Source organism: Procambarus clarkii, chromosome 73 (genome assembly GCF_040958095.1).
Source record: "Procambarus clarkii isolate CNS0578487 chromosome 73, FALCON_Pclarkii_2.0, whole genome shotgun sequence".
In the NCBI taxonomy this organism is placed as follows: Eukaryota; Metazoa; Arthropoda; class Malacostraca; order Decapoda; family Cambaridae; genus Procambarus; species Procambarus clarkii.
The window spans coordinates 9,572,521-9,590,460 of NC_091222.1; the positions used below are offsets into that span (position 1 = coordinate 9,572,521).

At 40.4% G+C, this 17,940-nt stretch overlaps 1 protein-coding gene across 1 annotated transcript in view; it reads left to right on the forward strand.

Annotated features, from left to right (window-relative positions):
- Positions 1–17,940, forward strand: part of LOC123774159 (probable glutamate receptor) — a 128,472-nt gene that overhangs the window by 2,089 nt on the left and 108,443 nt on the right. Inside the window, exons 2-3 of the mRNA XM_069312765.1 lie at positions 1,131–1,249; positions 1,367–1,483. Coding sequence (XP_069168866.1) covers positions 1,131–1,249; positions 1,367–1,483 — 236 coding nt within the window. The remainder of the gene's footprint in view (positions 1–1,130; positions 1,250–1,366; positions 1,484–17,940) is intronic.

Consider the following 17,940-nt stretch of genomic DNA (forward strand, 5'->3'; position numbering starts at 1 on the left):
TGTCTTCCAAGACCAACTCCTGGGCTCACACTCACTGGTGGGTGTCACAATAATCTTCTTTTGGTTCCGTCCTTACTGACACAGCATCAATTTGACGAGGTACATTCAACAGGTGTGGAGCAACAGGTGGCAGTTTTTATCCTACTTTTTATCTCTGATAGGAGTGATACGCCTGGGACAATCCTTGGGCTTCTTTGCAAAATGTCTTGACTTTGTTTTTCACAAATTGGTCCCGACGGTCCGCATTTTGATCTGTTATCATGACAACGTCCTGTTCTCGACTTCTCGAACATTTCATCATTGCTTCCGTCTGGTCGGGAATCTGTCCTCACCCTCATCACCGATTAATTTTCCCCTAAGTCGTAACATCACATTCACACTGACTTAACCTATGCTCGCCTAAGTTTACAATGGTTATCTTGAGATAACCATGGTGGCAAAAACGTTAAAATGAACGATAACGAAGGTTACTGAGTGTATAAAAACTCACGCAGGATGAGCCATATGCTAGGCTGAGATGAAATCATGACACCTACTATATCCAACGTTACTTGATGACCAAACTACACACCAGAAGACGAGACGACGACTCATCTTCTGGTGTGTGGTTTGGTCTGTATATCTTCAGCCACATTATTGTGACTCATCGTCTCCAACTTTGCTCTGTTGGTTCTGACCTAAGGTTTTTATTATTCCTTATTTATACCAATTACTTCCCATACAAGCATACACGTAACCGTTTGTTGACGTGTGTATGCCTGGTGTGTGAATTAATATATTGGGACTGAGTGATTGGGCCTCAGTGCCTATGCTAACTTTGCCCTTTGTCAGGTCTTATATGGAAATTAGATTATCCGCCTCAATTAACACTTTGTCAGGAGACTTCTAGGATAATAAATCATCGCCCTCCCCACTATGTCAAGCGCTTACTATCATTATCAATTATCTAGATTTTGGAAAAACTGCTGGGATGCTCAATTCTCTTAGCCATAGTATATACGTTACTGGGATTACAATATCATCCTTCATCAAGAAGTTACTGGATTGATTACTTTATGTAATGAACAATTATTAATAATATTGTATTGTTAAGTAATGACAACAATTAATATATTTATGGTTTTCCTCAGTTAACCGGGGAACTGACACAGCTGAAGTTGTCGTGGCAATTTTAGGAACAAGATCAGACCCTCGCTGCTCCGTCCTCTTTCTTGTAGATGACAAACCTTCCTCCACCTCTCTCTTCACGGTATGAACATCATACTTGCTCAAATAATTTTGCTATAATACACATTTTTTTCAAATTTTGTTGCTGAATATAATTAATGTTGATAAACTCACCATGAACGTGTATGTATTTCCATAGGGGTTCATGTCTCACCGACCTCCGTGGAGTGTGACAGTGTTTGAGGCGACAGAAGGCGGCCAGAACGCCAACGTGACACTGACGAAGCTCTCCCGGGTGGTCGCTCACGCTAGGCGGGTAGGTCTCACTTATGTATCATCACTTTCCTATTGCTAACTACATATTAATGGCTACCTATCAGTGACGACTCTCGCACACCCGGCCAAAATTACTGAAAGGGAATATTTTATTTATTAAGACATAATAACTTGCACAATGAGACTGAGATCAATTTTTGTCTCGGTTTCAATGTGTTACTTTAATCCACCAAGATGGCGTATTGCAGAGCCCTGACGTGAGTTTAGTCGAGTGTGCTCTACAGATTATGAGGTTTTCATTAACCTATGGAAGGACATCTATGATATCATGTATCATCGAGTACAAAAGAGGTCCATGATTGGTCACAACACATCATCTAAAATCACAGAGTGAGAGCACTCATTCTAGCAGCCCTGGTCGACGGTAGAAATATGTGATGAAAAACTACGATAGTCAAAGTACTTTTCATTGCCACAGGAAGTTATTGTGCATTACAACTGTCTGTATGAGAAACTTTGGCTGAGCCGTTTTGTGGTCGTTGCAGCAATCAAGTGGAAGTCAGCTGAGTTCGGAGGAGCAGCTTGGATTATTTTTTATGTGTGCACACAAAGCCAGGCTGCTGGTGTGTGAATACCAGAAAGGTTATTGGACTCAATTCGGAAAGACAGGTCCTACCACATGGGATAAAGGACGTTCATCAGGATGTCATGCAACAATAATGAAGTTCGTACCGACAAAAAAATACAGAGTTGTACCATATGCACAATGCACTCGGAAGAGGATTCACCTCAACGTTACAAGCAAGCAGTTGTCTTTGAAACTGTGTATTAAATTACAGCTAACATGGTTGTGCTTGGTGAGGTTAGGAGGTGCTCTCATGGTACACTCACCTCCCGAGCTGAGCCAACTATCACAGCAGCCTTGACTGGCTAATCAATGTACTTTATCCCTGTTCACTGGACTTTATCGTCCATCTTTATCCAGGTGAGGAGTGTTGTGATATGAAAATATATCATGTATATATTGTGTATTGGCAAGGCACTGCACATCAAGGAACTTCAGCCATCAACAGCAAGCTAACACTGCTATCTTCGAGGCCAAGGCGGATCATCCAACATACTGCTCCAGCTAACATTGAAACACTGGGGACGGGCAAGCTGCAGTCGGCCTAGTGGTCTATGCCACACTTGCCACACTGGACTCTCGATTATATATTCGGCTGCTTCAGCCAAATTATAGTTACTTTTACTCTGACTTTGAAGATGTTGACAGGATCAACGAAACACACATATCAGCGTCACGCCATTATAACTGTAAAATGAATTTTGGAGAGAAACTTTTTCACCTTCCATCTCTAACAGAGAGGAAGCTAAGAAATCAGAGAAGATTCGCGCTAGAATAATTAATCTCAGCATATCTCTACATATGTATCAAGCAGTCTATCAAGTTATATCATCATCTAGCTATTACCCTAACAGGCTATCTCTCTGTCTTCCCTCGTCTGTGCTTCCTCTCTGAAGAAACACTGAAACATATTTATGGGTTTCGGGTGCTTTTTTTCCTTTCTCTTCTATTCTCTTCATTTCGTTTTTTTTCAGTAAGAACTCCACCTGTCTCTAGCTGTCTCTCCAGCTAGCTATATCTCTATCGACCTCTTTCTCTATCTAGCTATTGCTGTCTCCCAACTTGTCCTCAGGGAGGGTCTATTCCCATAGTAATCACTTCAGAAGCATTATGTGATTTACGTTATTATCGTCTCCCAATCCATGGTTATATTAGGTTAAGGTTAAGTTTGGTTAGGTTAAAACAAAGTGTTATTCTCAAACATGTATAATATGAAATTATTTTTTTTTTTAACTATCCCCTAGAGCACTGGTTCCCAAACTGCGGGTCATGGCTCCCTGCAGGTCCATTATCAAATATGTTCGAGGCCATAAATTGAGGCAGTGTACAGGTTACGACACTCAAAGGAAGAAAAAAATAACAACAATTATATTTATACACAGAAAGTAATCGCAGTAACGTGACAGCATCAATGAGAAAACCATTGATGCAGTTATAGTGAATATTCTCTTTGTATTGGAAGAAGAGCATCAGAGGTAAAACAAGTCCTGTATGACAGAGGCAGAGTGCAAGTGGGGATTGAGTGAAAATGCTGTCCTGGCTTCAGTAGAAGTCTCAGGAAATCCTTATGTGTTTAATTGAATTCCAGGTTGCAATCAACATAGTCCTGGGGACCATTCAGGTTTGTTTGCATTTGTGTTCCTCACGTGTGCCCCAAAGAATGAGGTGATTTGATAATATACTATGCCCAAGATTACCATCTGAGTGCCGGCGGGCTGATGGACAAATAGCCTCGGCTACCATCAGTTTTTGTCCGGTCGTGATGGTCGAGTGGATTAAGGTGTCCTGTACATACCAGTTGCGTTGCTCCTGGCAGTATAGGTTCGAGTCACTTCTGGGATGTGTGTTTTCAGTTATATATATATGTACAATGTGTGTGTGTGAGAAAGCTGCATGAACGCGCAAGCCATAGATCACTAAGAACTCTTTGACCCGGCCAGGATTCGAACCCATGCCGTCCAGGATCACCCCTAAATCTACACAGTACCGTCACCACCGCACCAATGATCGTCTATAAGGATTGGTCAGTCTTGGTGCTTATTAACTAAGCTCCCTGACGGACGGCATGGGTTCGAATCCTGGCCGGGTCAAAGAGTTCTTAGTGATCTATGGCTTGCGCATTCATGCAGCTTTCTCACACATGTTAGACTCAGTGGGGCCCGTGCATGCGCCAGAATTTGATGAAAAACTGTACCCAAATGGATCCATGAGTGTCGTCGGGGGTTGATCAGTCAGGGAGCTTAGTTAATAAGCACCAAGACTGACCAATCCTTATAGACGATCATTGGTGCGGTGGTCACGGTACTGTGTACGTTTAGGGGTGATCCTGGACGGCATAGGTTCGAATCCTGGCCGGGTCAAAGAATTCTTAGTGATATATATATATATATATATATATATATATATATATATATATATATATATATATATATATATATATATATATATATATATATATATATATAAATATATATATCTACATTTGAGTGAGGGGGGAAGGGTGATGTGGCATTACATTTGAGTGAGGTGGGAAGGATGATGTGGCATTAACACAAGACAGAACACTAGAGGATATTAATAGGGTATTAAAAGTATCAACACAAGACAGAACAGAAACAATGGGTATTGAATAGAAGTGTTTGTAGAAAGCCTATTGGTCCATATTTCTTGATGCTTCTATATTGGAGCGGAGTCTTGAGGTGGGTAGAATATAGTTGTGCAATAATTGGCTGTTGATTGCTGGTGTTGACTTCTTGATGTGTAGTGCCTCGCAAACGTCAAGCCGCCTGCTATCGCTGTATCTATCGATGATTTCTGTGTTGTTTACTAGGATTTCTGTGGCGATGGTTTGGTTATGGGAAGAGATTATATGTTCCTTAATGGAGCCCTGTTGTTTATGCATCGTTAAACGCCTAGAAAGAGATGTTGTTGTCTTGCCTATATACTGGGTTTTTTGGAGCTTACAGTCCCCAAGTGGGCATTTGAAGGCATAGACGACGTTAGTCTCTTTTAAAGCGTTCTGTTTCGTGTCTGGAGAGTTTCTCATGAGTAGGCTGGCCGTTTTTCTGGTTTTATAGTAAATCGTCAGTTGTATCCTCTGATTTTTGTCTGTAGGGATAACGTTTCTATTAACAATATCTTTCAGGACCCTTTCCTCTGTTTTATGAGCTGTGGAAAAGAAGTTCCTGTAAAATAGTCTAATAGGGGGTATAGGTGTTGTGTTAGTTGTCTCTTCGGAGGTTGCATGGCTTTTCACTTTCCTTCTTATGATGTCTTCGATGAAACCATTGGAGAAGCCGTTATTGACTAGAACCTGCCTTACCCTACAGAGTTCTTCGTCGACTTGCTTCCATTCTGAGCTGTGGCTGAGAGCACGGTCGACGTATGCGTTAACAACACTCCTCTTGTACCTGTCAGGGCAGTCGCTGTTGGCATTTAGGCACATTCCTATGTTTGTTTCCTTTGTGTAGACTGCAGTGTGGAAACCTCCGCCCTTTTCCATGACTGTTACATCTAGAAAAGGCAGCTTCCCATCCTTTTCCGTCTCGTAAGTGAAACGCAGCACGGAACTCTGCTCAAATGCCTCCTTCAGCTCCTGCAGATGTCTGACATCAGGTACCTGTGTAAAAATGTCGTCAACATACCTGCAGTATATGGCCGGTTTCAAGTTCATGTCGACTAAGACTTTTTGCTCGATGGTACCCATGTAGAAGTTTGCAAACAGGACACCTAGGGGAGAACCCATGGCGACCCCATCTACTTGCTTATACATGTGCCCATCCGGGCTCAAGAAGGGTGCCTCTTTAGTACAAGCTTGGAGTAGTTTCCTCAGAATACTTTCTGGCATGTCAAGAGGAGTACAGGCTGGATCACGATACACTCTGTCGGCTATCATTCCGATTGTCTCGTCCACAGGTACGTTGGTAAACAGCGATTCTACGTCCAACGAGGCTCTTATCCCTGTGGCCCGTGCGCCCCGCAGTAAGTCCACAAATTCCTTTGGAGACTTCAGGCTGAAGGCGCAAGGAACATAAGGAGTCAGCAGGCCGTTGAGTCGCTTCGCCAATCTGTACGTGGGTGTGGGTATCTGGCTAATGATTGGCCGAAGTGGGTTTCCAGGCTTGTGCGTCTTGACATTTCCATACGCATATCCAGGTTTATATTCCCCAATGATCTTTGGCAGGTGGAGTCCGGATTTCTTGGCGTTCACAGTTTCGATCAGTTTGTTGACCTTTGCTTTTAATTCGGCTGTAGTGTCCTTCGTTACCCTTTGGAACTTAGTTTGGTCAGAGAGTATGATGTTCATTTTCGCCAGATATTCGTCTTTTTTAAGAATGACATATATTGGCGACTTGTCACCTCTCCTGACAACTATCTCCTTGTTCTCACGAAGGCTTTTAGCTGCCGCTCTAAGCTCGGGGGACAGTATGGTGCTTCTGTAGTTGCCTCGATTCTTTCCTCCTTCTGCAATAAGTTCTGCTTGTAAGGTATCTTTGGTAGTGACCTTCTTTTGTGTCTCGAGGTCGAATATGTCGTCCAACAGAATTTCCAACTCCACTTTCCGGGCCATTTCACTCGGTCTGGACATAACATGACAGTTTATGCCCAGATTTAGGAGAGTGACTTGGTCCTCAGTGAGGTTAATTCCTGCAAGGTTCAGGAAGCCATCTCTTGGTCGTGGAATTGCCATAGGTCCTCCATATAATGTTGTTAGTTTCTTGATAATCCTTGTTTCAGTGCTGAGGTGATGTTGGTCTGTGAGGATGTCGAGGTGTTGTTCAATGCGGGTACGGATACTATGGTCGATGTTGCTATTTCTCCACTCGTTTGTAGCATGAAGTAGTTGCGTTTTGTTGTCTTTGATTTCATTCTCTGCCTTGTATATCTGATCACGAATCAGATCCTGGCGATATTTTATCGTGAAGGCTTGATTCCTTGCTGCTGGGTCGTGCACTTTAACATTAGTATATTTTGGTAGCAGTCTTTCCTGTAGACATATATTATTAAATATGACCGAAAAAGTAAGATTAATAATTCTAACACGAATTTTCTCAATCTTTCGTACATTATGCTTCACTGTTGGAGGTAAATCAAAAATCACTTCTCCAAAATTCATTTTTATTTCTATCAAAGACATCATATGACTTCAAAGACATCAAAGACTTCTTATGAAGACATCATAAGAAGGAAAGTGAAAAGCCATGCAACCTCCGAAGAGACAACTAACACAACACCTATACCCCCTATTAGACTATTTTACAGGAACTTCTTTTCCACAGCTCATAAAACAGAGGAAAGGGTCCTGAAAGATATTGTTAATAGAAACGTTATCCCTACAGACAAAAATCAGAGGATACAACTGACGATTTACTATAAAACCAGAAAAACGGCCAGCCTACTCATGAGAAACTCTCCAGACACGAAACAGAACGCTTTAAAAGAGACTAACGTCGTCTATGCCTTCAAATGCCCACTTGGGGACTGTAAGCTCCAAAAAACCCAGTATATAGGCAAGACAACAACATCTCTTTCTAGGCGTTTAACGATGCATAAACAACAGGGCTCCATTAAGGAACATATAATCTCTTCCCATAACCAAACCATCGCCAGAGAAATCCTAGTAAACAACACAGAAATCATCGATAGATACAGCAATAGCAGGCGGCTTGACGTTTGCGAGGCACTACACATCAAGAAGTCAACACCAGCAATCAACAGCCAATTATTGCACAACTATATTCTACCCACCTCAAGACTCCGCTCCAATATAGAAGCATCAAGAAATATGGACCAATAGGCTTTCTACAAACACTTCTATTCAATACCCATTGTTTCTGTTCTGTCTTGTGTTGATACTTTTAATACCCTATTAATATCCTCTAGTGTTCTGTCTTGTGTTAATGCCACATCATCCTTCCCACCTCACTCAAATGTAATGCCACATCACCCTTCCCACCTCACTCAAATGTAGATATAAAATCAGGGAAACGCAAGTTCTAATCAGTTGTGTATTTGTGAAGTCTTTGAAAATGTAATAAGTTTTACGAAACGCGCCCGTGTCGCGTCAGACTAGAAATAAAAATGAATTTTGGAGAAGTGATTTTTGATTTACCTCCAACAGTGAAGCATAATGTACGAAAGATTGAGAAAATTCGTGTTAGAATTATTAATCTTACTTTTTCGGTCATATTTAATAATATATGTCTACAGGAAAGACTGCTACCAAAATATACTAATGTTAAAGTGCACGACCCAGCAGCAAGGAATCAAGCCTTCACGATAAAATATCGCCAGGATCTGATTCGTGATCAGATATACAAGGCAGAGAATGCAATCAAAGACAACAAAACGCAACTACTTCATGCTACAAACGAGTGGAGAAATAGCAACATCGACCATAGTATCCGTACCCGCATTGAACAACACCTCGACATCCTCACAGACCAACATCACCTCAGCACTGAAACAAGGATTATCAAGAAACTAACAACATTATATGGAGGACCTATGGCAATTCCACGACCAAGAGATGGCTTCCTGAACCTTGCAGGAATTAACCTCACTGAGGACCAAGTCACTCTCCTAAATCTGGGCATAAACTGTCATGTTATGTCCAGACCGAGTGAAATGGCCCGGAAAGTGGAGTTGGAAATTCTGTTGGACGACATATTCGACCTCGAGACACAAAAGAAGGTCACTACCAAAGATACCTTACAAGCAGAACTTATTGCAGAAGGAGGAAAGAATCGAGGCAACTACAGAAGCACCATACTGTCCCCCGAGCTTAGAGCGGCAGCTAAAAGCCTTCGTGAGAACAAGGAGATAGTTGTCAGGAGAGGTGACAAGTCGCCAATATATGTCATTCTTAAAAAAGACGAATATCTGGCGAAAATGAACATCATACTCTCTGACCAAACTAAGTTCCAAAGGGTAACGAAGGACACTACAGCCGAATTAAAAGCAAAGGTCAACAAACTGATCGAAACTGTGAACGCCAAGAAATCCGGACTCCACCTGCCAAAGATCATTGGGGAATATAAACCTGGATATGCGTATGGAAATGTCAAGACGCACAAGCCTGGAAACCCACTTCGGCCAATCATTAGCCAGATACCCACACCCACGTACAGATTGGCGAAGCGACTCAACGGCCTGCTGACTCCTTATGTTCCTTGCGCCTTCAGCCTGAAGTCTCCAAAGGAATTTGTGGACTTACTGCGGGGCGCACGGGCCACAGGGATAAGAGCCTCGTTGGACGTAGAATCGCTGTTTACCAACGTACCTGTGGACGAGACAATCGGAATGATAGCCGACAGAGTGTATCGTGATCCAGCCTGTACTCCTCTTGACATGCCAGAAAGTATTCTGAGGAAACTACTCCAAGCTTGTACTAAAGAGGCACCCTTCTTGAGCCCGGATGGGCACATGTATAAGCAAGTAGATGGGGTCGCCATGGGTTCTCCCCTAGGTGTCCTGTTTGCAAACTTCTACATGGGTACCATCGAGCAAAAAGTCTTAGTCGACATGAACTTGAAACCGGCCATATACTGCAGGTATGTTGACGACATTTTTACACAGGTACCTGATGTCAGACATCTGCAGGAGCTGAAGGAGGCATTTGAGCAGAGTTCCGTGCTGCGTTTCACTTACGAGACGGAAAAGGATGGGAAGCTGCCTTTTCTAGATGTAACAGTCATGGAAAAGGGCGGAGGTTTCCACACTGCAGTCTACACAAAGGAAACAAACATAGGAATGTGCCTAAATGCCAACAGCGACTGCCCTGACAGGTACAAGAGGAGTGTTGTTAACGCATACGTCGACCGTGCTCTCAGCCACAGCTCAGAATGGAAGCAAGTCGACGAAGAACTCTGTAGGGTAAGGCAGGTTCTAGTCAATAACGGCTTCTCCAATGGTTTCATCGAAGACATCATAAGAAGGAAAGTGAAAAGCCATGCAACCTCCGAAGAGACAACTAACACAACACCTATACCCCCTATTAGACTATTTTACAGGAACTTCTTTTCCACAGCTCATAAAACAGAGGAAAGGGTCCTGAAAGATATTGTTAATAGAAACGTTATCCCTACAGACAAAAATCAGAGGATACAACTGACGATTTACTATAAAACCAGAAAAACGGCCAGCCTACTCATGAGAAACTCTCCAGACACGAAACAGAACGCTTTAAAAGAGACTAACGTCGTCTATGCCTTCAAATGCCCACTTGGGGACTGTAAGCTCCAAAAAACCCAGTATATAGGCAAGACAACAACATCTCTTTCTAGGCGTTTAACGATGCATAAACAACAGGGCTCCATTAAGGAACATATAATCTCTTCCCATAACCAAACCATCGCCAGAGAAATCCTAGTAAACAACACAGAAATCATCGATAGATACAGCGATAGCAGGCGGCTTGACGTTTGCGAGGCACTACACATCAAGAAGTCAACACCAGCAATCAACAGCCAATTATTGCACAACTATATTCTACCCACCTCAAGACTCCGCTCCAATATAGAAGCATCAAGAAATATGGACCAATAGGCTTTCTACAAACACTTCTATTCAATACCCATTGTTTCTGTTCTGTCTTGTGTTGATACTTTTAATACCCTATTAATATCCTCTAGTGTTCTGTCTTGTGTTAATGCCACATCATCCTTCCCACCTCACTCAAATGTAATGCCACATCACCCTTCCCACCTCACTCAAATGTAGATATAAAATCAGGGAAACGCAAGTTCTAATCAGTTGTGTATTTGTGAAGTCTTTGAAAATGTAATAAGTTTTACGAAACGCGCCCGTGTCGCGTCAGACTAGAAATAAAAATGAATTTTGGAGAAGTGATTTTTGATTTACCTCCAACAGTGAAGCATAATGTACGAAAGATTGAGAAAATTCGTGTTAGAATTATTAATCTTACTTTTTCGGTCATATTTAATAATATATGTCTACAGGAAAGACTGCTACCAAAATATACTAAATATATATATATATATATATATATATATATAAATATATATATATATATATATATATATATATATATATATATATAAATATATATATATATATATATATATATATTTATATATATATATATATATATATATATATATATATATATATATATATGTATATATATATATATATATATATATATATATATATATATATATATATATATATATATATATATATATATATATATATATACACACACACATATATATACACTAGCTGTACCCGCCACGCGTTGCTGTGGCTCAGTCTGGTTAAATGGAAAAGAAAGAAAAGAGAAAGTGCACGTTTTTAATATGTTTAATTTCACAATGCTTGTGGGTATACAATATGTTTTGTTGTTCCATTGTCTGTGAAGTTTTACAGGTTGTCTGGTTTGCCGACTCTAGAACATGCAACATTGGCCCTGAACTTTGTTGATGGTGATTGCAAATGCCACTCGAATTGGAAATTACAATATCTTAAATTGAAATGGCATGTCTGTTGGAATCATAGGAATGCAAGGAATGAGGACATCTTCACCTTTGAAAGGTCCTGTCAAGATTGTTGCTTCTACGACGTTGCTGATTAATTTTCTACTGCAAGGCGCATGGCGTTGCAAAGCTTTAGCTGATTGATATTTCACAACATGATAATTGGCACGCAGATTTTCAATTGCCGTACGTGTGATGGTATCCCAGGTAGATCGAGTGAATTAAAATATTCTGTTGGATAACTAACTGCTTCATCTGCTTTCTCAACAGTGTCGACGGACTTGTATCGAGGAATTACAGGTAATATTTGCCTGAAATCTGCTGCAAGCAATATTAATGCGTTCCCAAATGGTATGATGTTTCCACGCAAATCTTGCAATTATCGATCAAGAGCCTCGAGCGATTTTTTATGGGCCATTGTGCATTCATCCCAAACGATAAGTTTACATATCTGCAATACTTTTCCCATGTTGGATGCTTTGGAAATGTTGCACTTGGGATTTTCAATGAATTGCATATTCAATGGCAATTTCAAAGCTGAAGTAGCAGTTCTTCCACCTGGCAACAATGTCCCAGCTATTCTGGACGATGCAAGAGCTAAGTTTATGCCATTTTGGGATCGAAATGCTGCCAGAATCAATCTAATTAGGAAGGATTTACAGTTCCTCCTGGCGCATCTAAGAAGATTTTTCCAATCACGTTATTGACAGTGTGAATTATTTGATTGTAAATGCCTTTTCGCTCAAGCGTTAGCTAAGGAATATGTGATTGCACATACAACAACAGATCACTCATGTTGTAATTTTGTTCACGACACAATTCTACATCGAACGAAGTAGCAGCAGATCAATTCGGTGATGGCACTTCCAATTGATTTAGAACTTTGTTCGCGAATTCTAAGCACAAATCTTCAATCATTATCAACGCTTCGTTGTAGATTTTAGCTGTGGCATCCATGTTCATATTTGAATTTTCCTTGCGTATTCGACGGATAATATCTTCAGCCATGTGCGATTTATATTTCTCCCATAACTCTGTTGTAGATGAAGGAGAGCAGGTGGTCAATATGATTGCAAACAATGCACAAATTTTATTTGGATGTGACGTGTTGGACGCGTTATTAATGCATACATCCCAGTGTCGGTCGTTCTCCAATAAATTCCGAGCTTGACATGCACTACGGAAAGTGGCATGTGTTACGCCGTTGACAAATCTCAGTGGCTGGAAAGACGTTGGACCGGGCACATTTACCAACAGCATGCGAAGAAAGAAGCATTCATCTTGATTGGGATGCACGGTCTACAGTCTACCTATCGTAGTTTATTTGAATATGCCAGGTTGTCCATCGACTCGGCCTCCTCGTTTGCGTCGTTCAAATGATTTTCTACTGGCATTCCATGTGTAATACGTAGGCACTTCCCAATACAGCAGTATTTTCGCAAACGCGTCATTTTGACATAACGTGAAGAAAGTAGTTATAGAAAGTGAAGAAAGTAGTATAGCCGGTGGATTCATACTGTTTGTTGTACATTTGCAGCTGTGAAACGTGCTGTCCATTTTCTTGTTTTCAAAACAAAAGCAAAAAATACTAACGAAATATTTCAGTTCAAACGCAGATCAATCGACACAGCTCAATTTCACCACCAATTGCACTGAAAAATAAGAGAAATAGTTAAAAAAAAAAAAAACGAAATGAAAGCAATGAAGAAGAAACAAATAAGCTATACCTACGAAATAAACGTTATGGTAAACAACACAGCTCAATTCCAATGCAACGTCACACAAAATAATTAAATCAAAATGAAAATAAATAAAAATCTATGAAAATTCAATTTATCAATGCAATCGGATAAATTTATAAATTGCAATGCAATTTATCAATGCAAACATTGAAATAGAATCGTAACACATTTTGTGTATCGTGTATTGCTCTTATGTGCAACAGATTGCGCTGTTAAAAAAAAAACGCATGTTTTTACCTGTCACAGATGTGGCATGTAAATAGTAGGTATATAAAAACACGCACGTATTTGAAAGGAACGTTGAGTCAAAACTTCAAAGCAATCGGTGAAGAACTTTTGGAGATTACAGCATGTGTTGCTCTTACGTCCTACAGATGGCACTTAAAAAAAAAAAAAAATGTTTTTTTCCGATCACAGGTGAGGCTGTATATATTAGGTATGTAAAAACACTCACTTATTCGATTGCAATGTTGTGTCAAAATTTCAAAGCAATCAGTAAAGAGGTTTCAAAGATTTTCCTCACATGAAAAACACCCGAAAATCACAGCTTTTTAAAAACAGCATGTTTTTCCCCGTCACAGATGTGACATCTATATAGTATGTATATAAAAACCCACTCGGATGCATTGGGAACGTTGTGTAAAAATTCAAGGCAATCGGTGAAGAATTTTCGAAGATTAACGATTTTTAAAAAAACGAACATTTCCATTTGTATTTAAAATAGGAATAATAAATCACGAAAAATAGACACGTGATGAAAAATGAGACAGTGTCAGACCACGGAGGAAGAAGTGAAACAGGAATTTCCTTAAGTACTTTCGTATATTAATACATCTTCAGAAGGAATGATTATAAGTCAAGTATTGGACATATATATAGGCAGTAGAAAGAGGTGAAGTGAGTTGAGGTACAATGAAAAATTAATGGGAATTAGGTGGATACAAATAAGAGCCACATAAGAACTGCAGGAGCCCTATTGGCCCATGCAAGGCCGCTCCTATTTATACCCACCAATAGGCCCACACATGGATAATAATAGCATACGATAGTAAATATTTACAATGAATTAGTGAGACAAATGTGTATCAATGATCCTACTCAAATCGTCCCTTAATTGATCTATCAAAAATGGATCTAAGTTATGTAAACCTCTGCTAATGTTCAAATTACATTCTTTTGTAATATGTATTATAGCAGATTCAATTATGTTCCTGTTATAAGTGCTTTTACAATTCGTTATTGAATAAGCCATCTCCCAGTCAATTTGGTGAGTATTTTCTGAAAAATGAACAGACAAAGCATTAGACAATTGGCCATGTCTTACAGAGTATTTATGTTGCGAAATTCTACATTTCAAATCTTTAGATGTTTGCCCAACATAGAATCTATTATGGTCTTTACAAGGGATTTTATAAATGACACAATTATCACTACGAGGGCTGTTTCTAACTAATAGTTTACAAACAGTATTTTCGTAGCTAAACAATACATGTATATAAAAAAATTTCAAGGCCCTGACAATATTCTCAAACCCAGAGAAATATGGTAAACATAACACTTTCTTTGGGCGATTTTTTCACTGCAAATATTATTATAATATGTACGACGTGCTTTGCTGCGGCAAACTTCCAAAAAGTGGATAACAAAGCTTGAGACCAATAGAATCAATATTCTTAAACTCTTCATCTAAGAATTCTGGACTCACAACCCGAAGAGCTCTTAGATACATTGAAGAAAAAATCATCTTTTCACATGTATCTATGCGCTTAGAAATAATGAATATAATATAAATTATTCGTAGGTTTCTGTAGACACTAAACTTTAGTGAAAAATCTTCCTTATGAATAAGTACATCTAGGAATGGCAAACATTTATCAATTTCAGTCTCCATAGTCCATTTATAGAGGTGACTTGATCATTAAGTTTGGATACAAATTCGTCTGTGTTTTCATCTGTAGGCCATATACACAAAATATCATCAATATATCTAAACTTTGGAATGATTCCAGGGGTAATTTTTTAAACAAATTTCTTTTTGAAGAATTCCATGTACTAGTTTGAAAGCAATGGCAATAAAGGATTCCCCATTGCCATTCCAAAAGTCTGCAAATAATACTCATTATTAAATAAAAATTTACATTCTTTAATGCAGAACTTAACAAGATTGACAACAATATCAGCAGAAAGAGGTAAAATATGTGTGACGATAATCTCTTTCAAGAGAGATTGAGCCTGCTCTTCCCCATATCATTTACATCATTCTACAAGTACAAGATGCTATATTAAAGATACGTCCATCAGTATCACAAAACGTTTTGCCCAGGAAGCAAAGCGTACCTTGCACCACCCGACACGCCGGCTCTCCACCCGTCGTCAACGAGCAAACTACCCATTCTCCGCCTGCCTGCTCCTGATTGGCTGGTGTATCGCCGACAGCACACCTGCACCTGCACTCACGCCCTCTATACCTGAGTCGACGTCTGGGCCAGCTCACGCCGTCCTCCTCAGAATATCTCTGTGCTCTTAGAAGTTGACATCTCTCTCTGGTATACTAAGCCCTGGCTGTCGTGTACTAATGGAGGTGGCAGCTCTAGCCAATATTCTCAGCACCTTATTATTATTGTCTTGCACATTAATTTTTTTTAGAGTAAATTTTCACATCTATTAATTATTCATGTTGTTTTGTTTGTTGACTTGTTTTGAATTTTACGTAAGCCAAGGGATTGTCTTTGTTCATATCTTGTTTTCTAAAGTAATTAAAATTTCATTGTTTATATTTTGTGTTTTGCGTGTCTTCCCATTACCTTACCACAGACAAACAGGCAAGCAGTCTCTTTTTTTTTTATGTAAGTGTGACCAGGCATTGACACCTGCCATTGGAGGACTGCCGAACATCAACACTCCAACACTTTACCGTCACATATGTAAAACATGGAATACATGGATAATATAGCAATCGCAAATGAGAGGAGATTGAAGACAGAGAATCTATCAAGTGCTAGGCAAAGGAATAGTCACCGCGAACAGGTGGTGGTTGACACAATCATCCATTTGCATGTTCTAGAACTTCTAAACTCTCAATAATTAGATTATTAGTACGGTTAGTTAAATTAGAGTCTTAACACAACGGATTTTATCTTATTGTGTCAAGGGTCAGTATTTGGGGTGTCGGAAATTTCCGACAACAGATTTTTTGGTGCATAGTGGCGGTGTTGACGTGAACAGGTGGAGCAGGTGTCACGGTGCATGGTGGTGGTGTTAACATGAACAGGTGCGGCAGGCGTCGTGGTGCGTGACGGTGGTGTTGGTGTCAACAGGTGCGGCAGGTGTCGTGGTGTGTGACAGTGGTGTCAACAGGTGCGGCAGGTGTCGTGATGCATGACGGTTACCTTGAGGTGCTTCCGGGGCTTAGCATCCCCGCGGCCCGGTCGTCGACCAGGCCTCCTAGATGTTGGACTGATCAACCAGGCTGTTGGACGCGGCTGCTCGCAGCCTGACGTATGAGTCACAGCCTGGTTGATCAGGTATCCTTTGGAGGTGCTTATCCAGTTCTCTCTTGAACACTGTGAGGGGTCGGCCAGTTATGCCCCTTATGTGTAGCGGAAGCGTGCTGAACAGTCTCAGGCCTCTGATATTGATAGAGTTCTCTCTCAGAGTACCTGTTGCACCTCTGCTTTTCAACGGGGGTATTCTGCACATCCTGCCATGTCTTCTGGTCTCATGTGATGTTATTACTGTGTGCAGGTTTGGGACCAGCCCCTCAATTATTTTCCACGTGTAAATTATTATGTACCTCTCCCGCCTGCGCTCAAGGGAGTACAGATTTAGGCTCTTTAGTCGGTCCCAGTAATTTAGATGTTTTACTGAGTGGATTCTGGCAGTAAAAGATCTCTGCACGCTCTCCAGGTCAGCAATTTCTCCAGCTTTGAAAGGGGCTGTCATTGTGCAGCACTACTCCACTCTAGAGAGCACAAGCGTTTTGAAAAGTATCATCATCGGTATAGCATCTCTTGTGTGAAAAGTTCTTGTTATCCAACCTGTCATTTTCCTTGCAGTTGTGACGGCTAATTTATTGTGTTCTTTAAAGGTAAGGTCTTCCGACATGAGTACACCCAGATCCTTTACATTGCCTTTTCGTTCTATGTTATGATTTGCCTGAGTTTTGAACGTGGTTTCCGTTTTTATATTTTCCTTTTTTTCCGTAGCGCATGAGCTGGAACTTATCTTCGTTAAACACCATATTATTTTCTGTAGTCCATAGAAAGACCTGATCTACATCTGACTGGAGGTTCGCCGTGTCCTTTATGTTGCCTACTCTCATGAAAATCCTAGTGTCATCTGCAAAGGATGATACAGTGCTATAGGTTGTGTTCTTGTCTATGTCCAATATGAGGATGAGAAAAAGTACTGGAGGAAGCACAGTACCCTGGGGGACTGAGCTCTTCACGGTTGATGGGCTGGATTTTATTTTGTTGACTATTATACATTGGGTTCTGTTAGTCAGGAAATTGTAGATCCATCTGCCTATTTTTCCGGTAATTCCTCTTGAACGCATTTTATGTGCAATAACACCATGGTCACTCTTATCAAAAGCTTTTGCGAAATCTGTGTAAATTACATCAGCGTTTTGTTT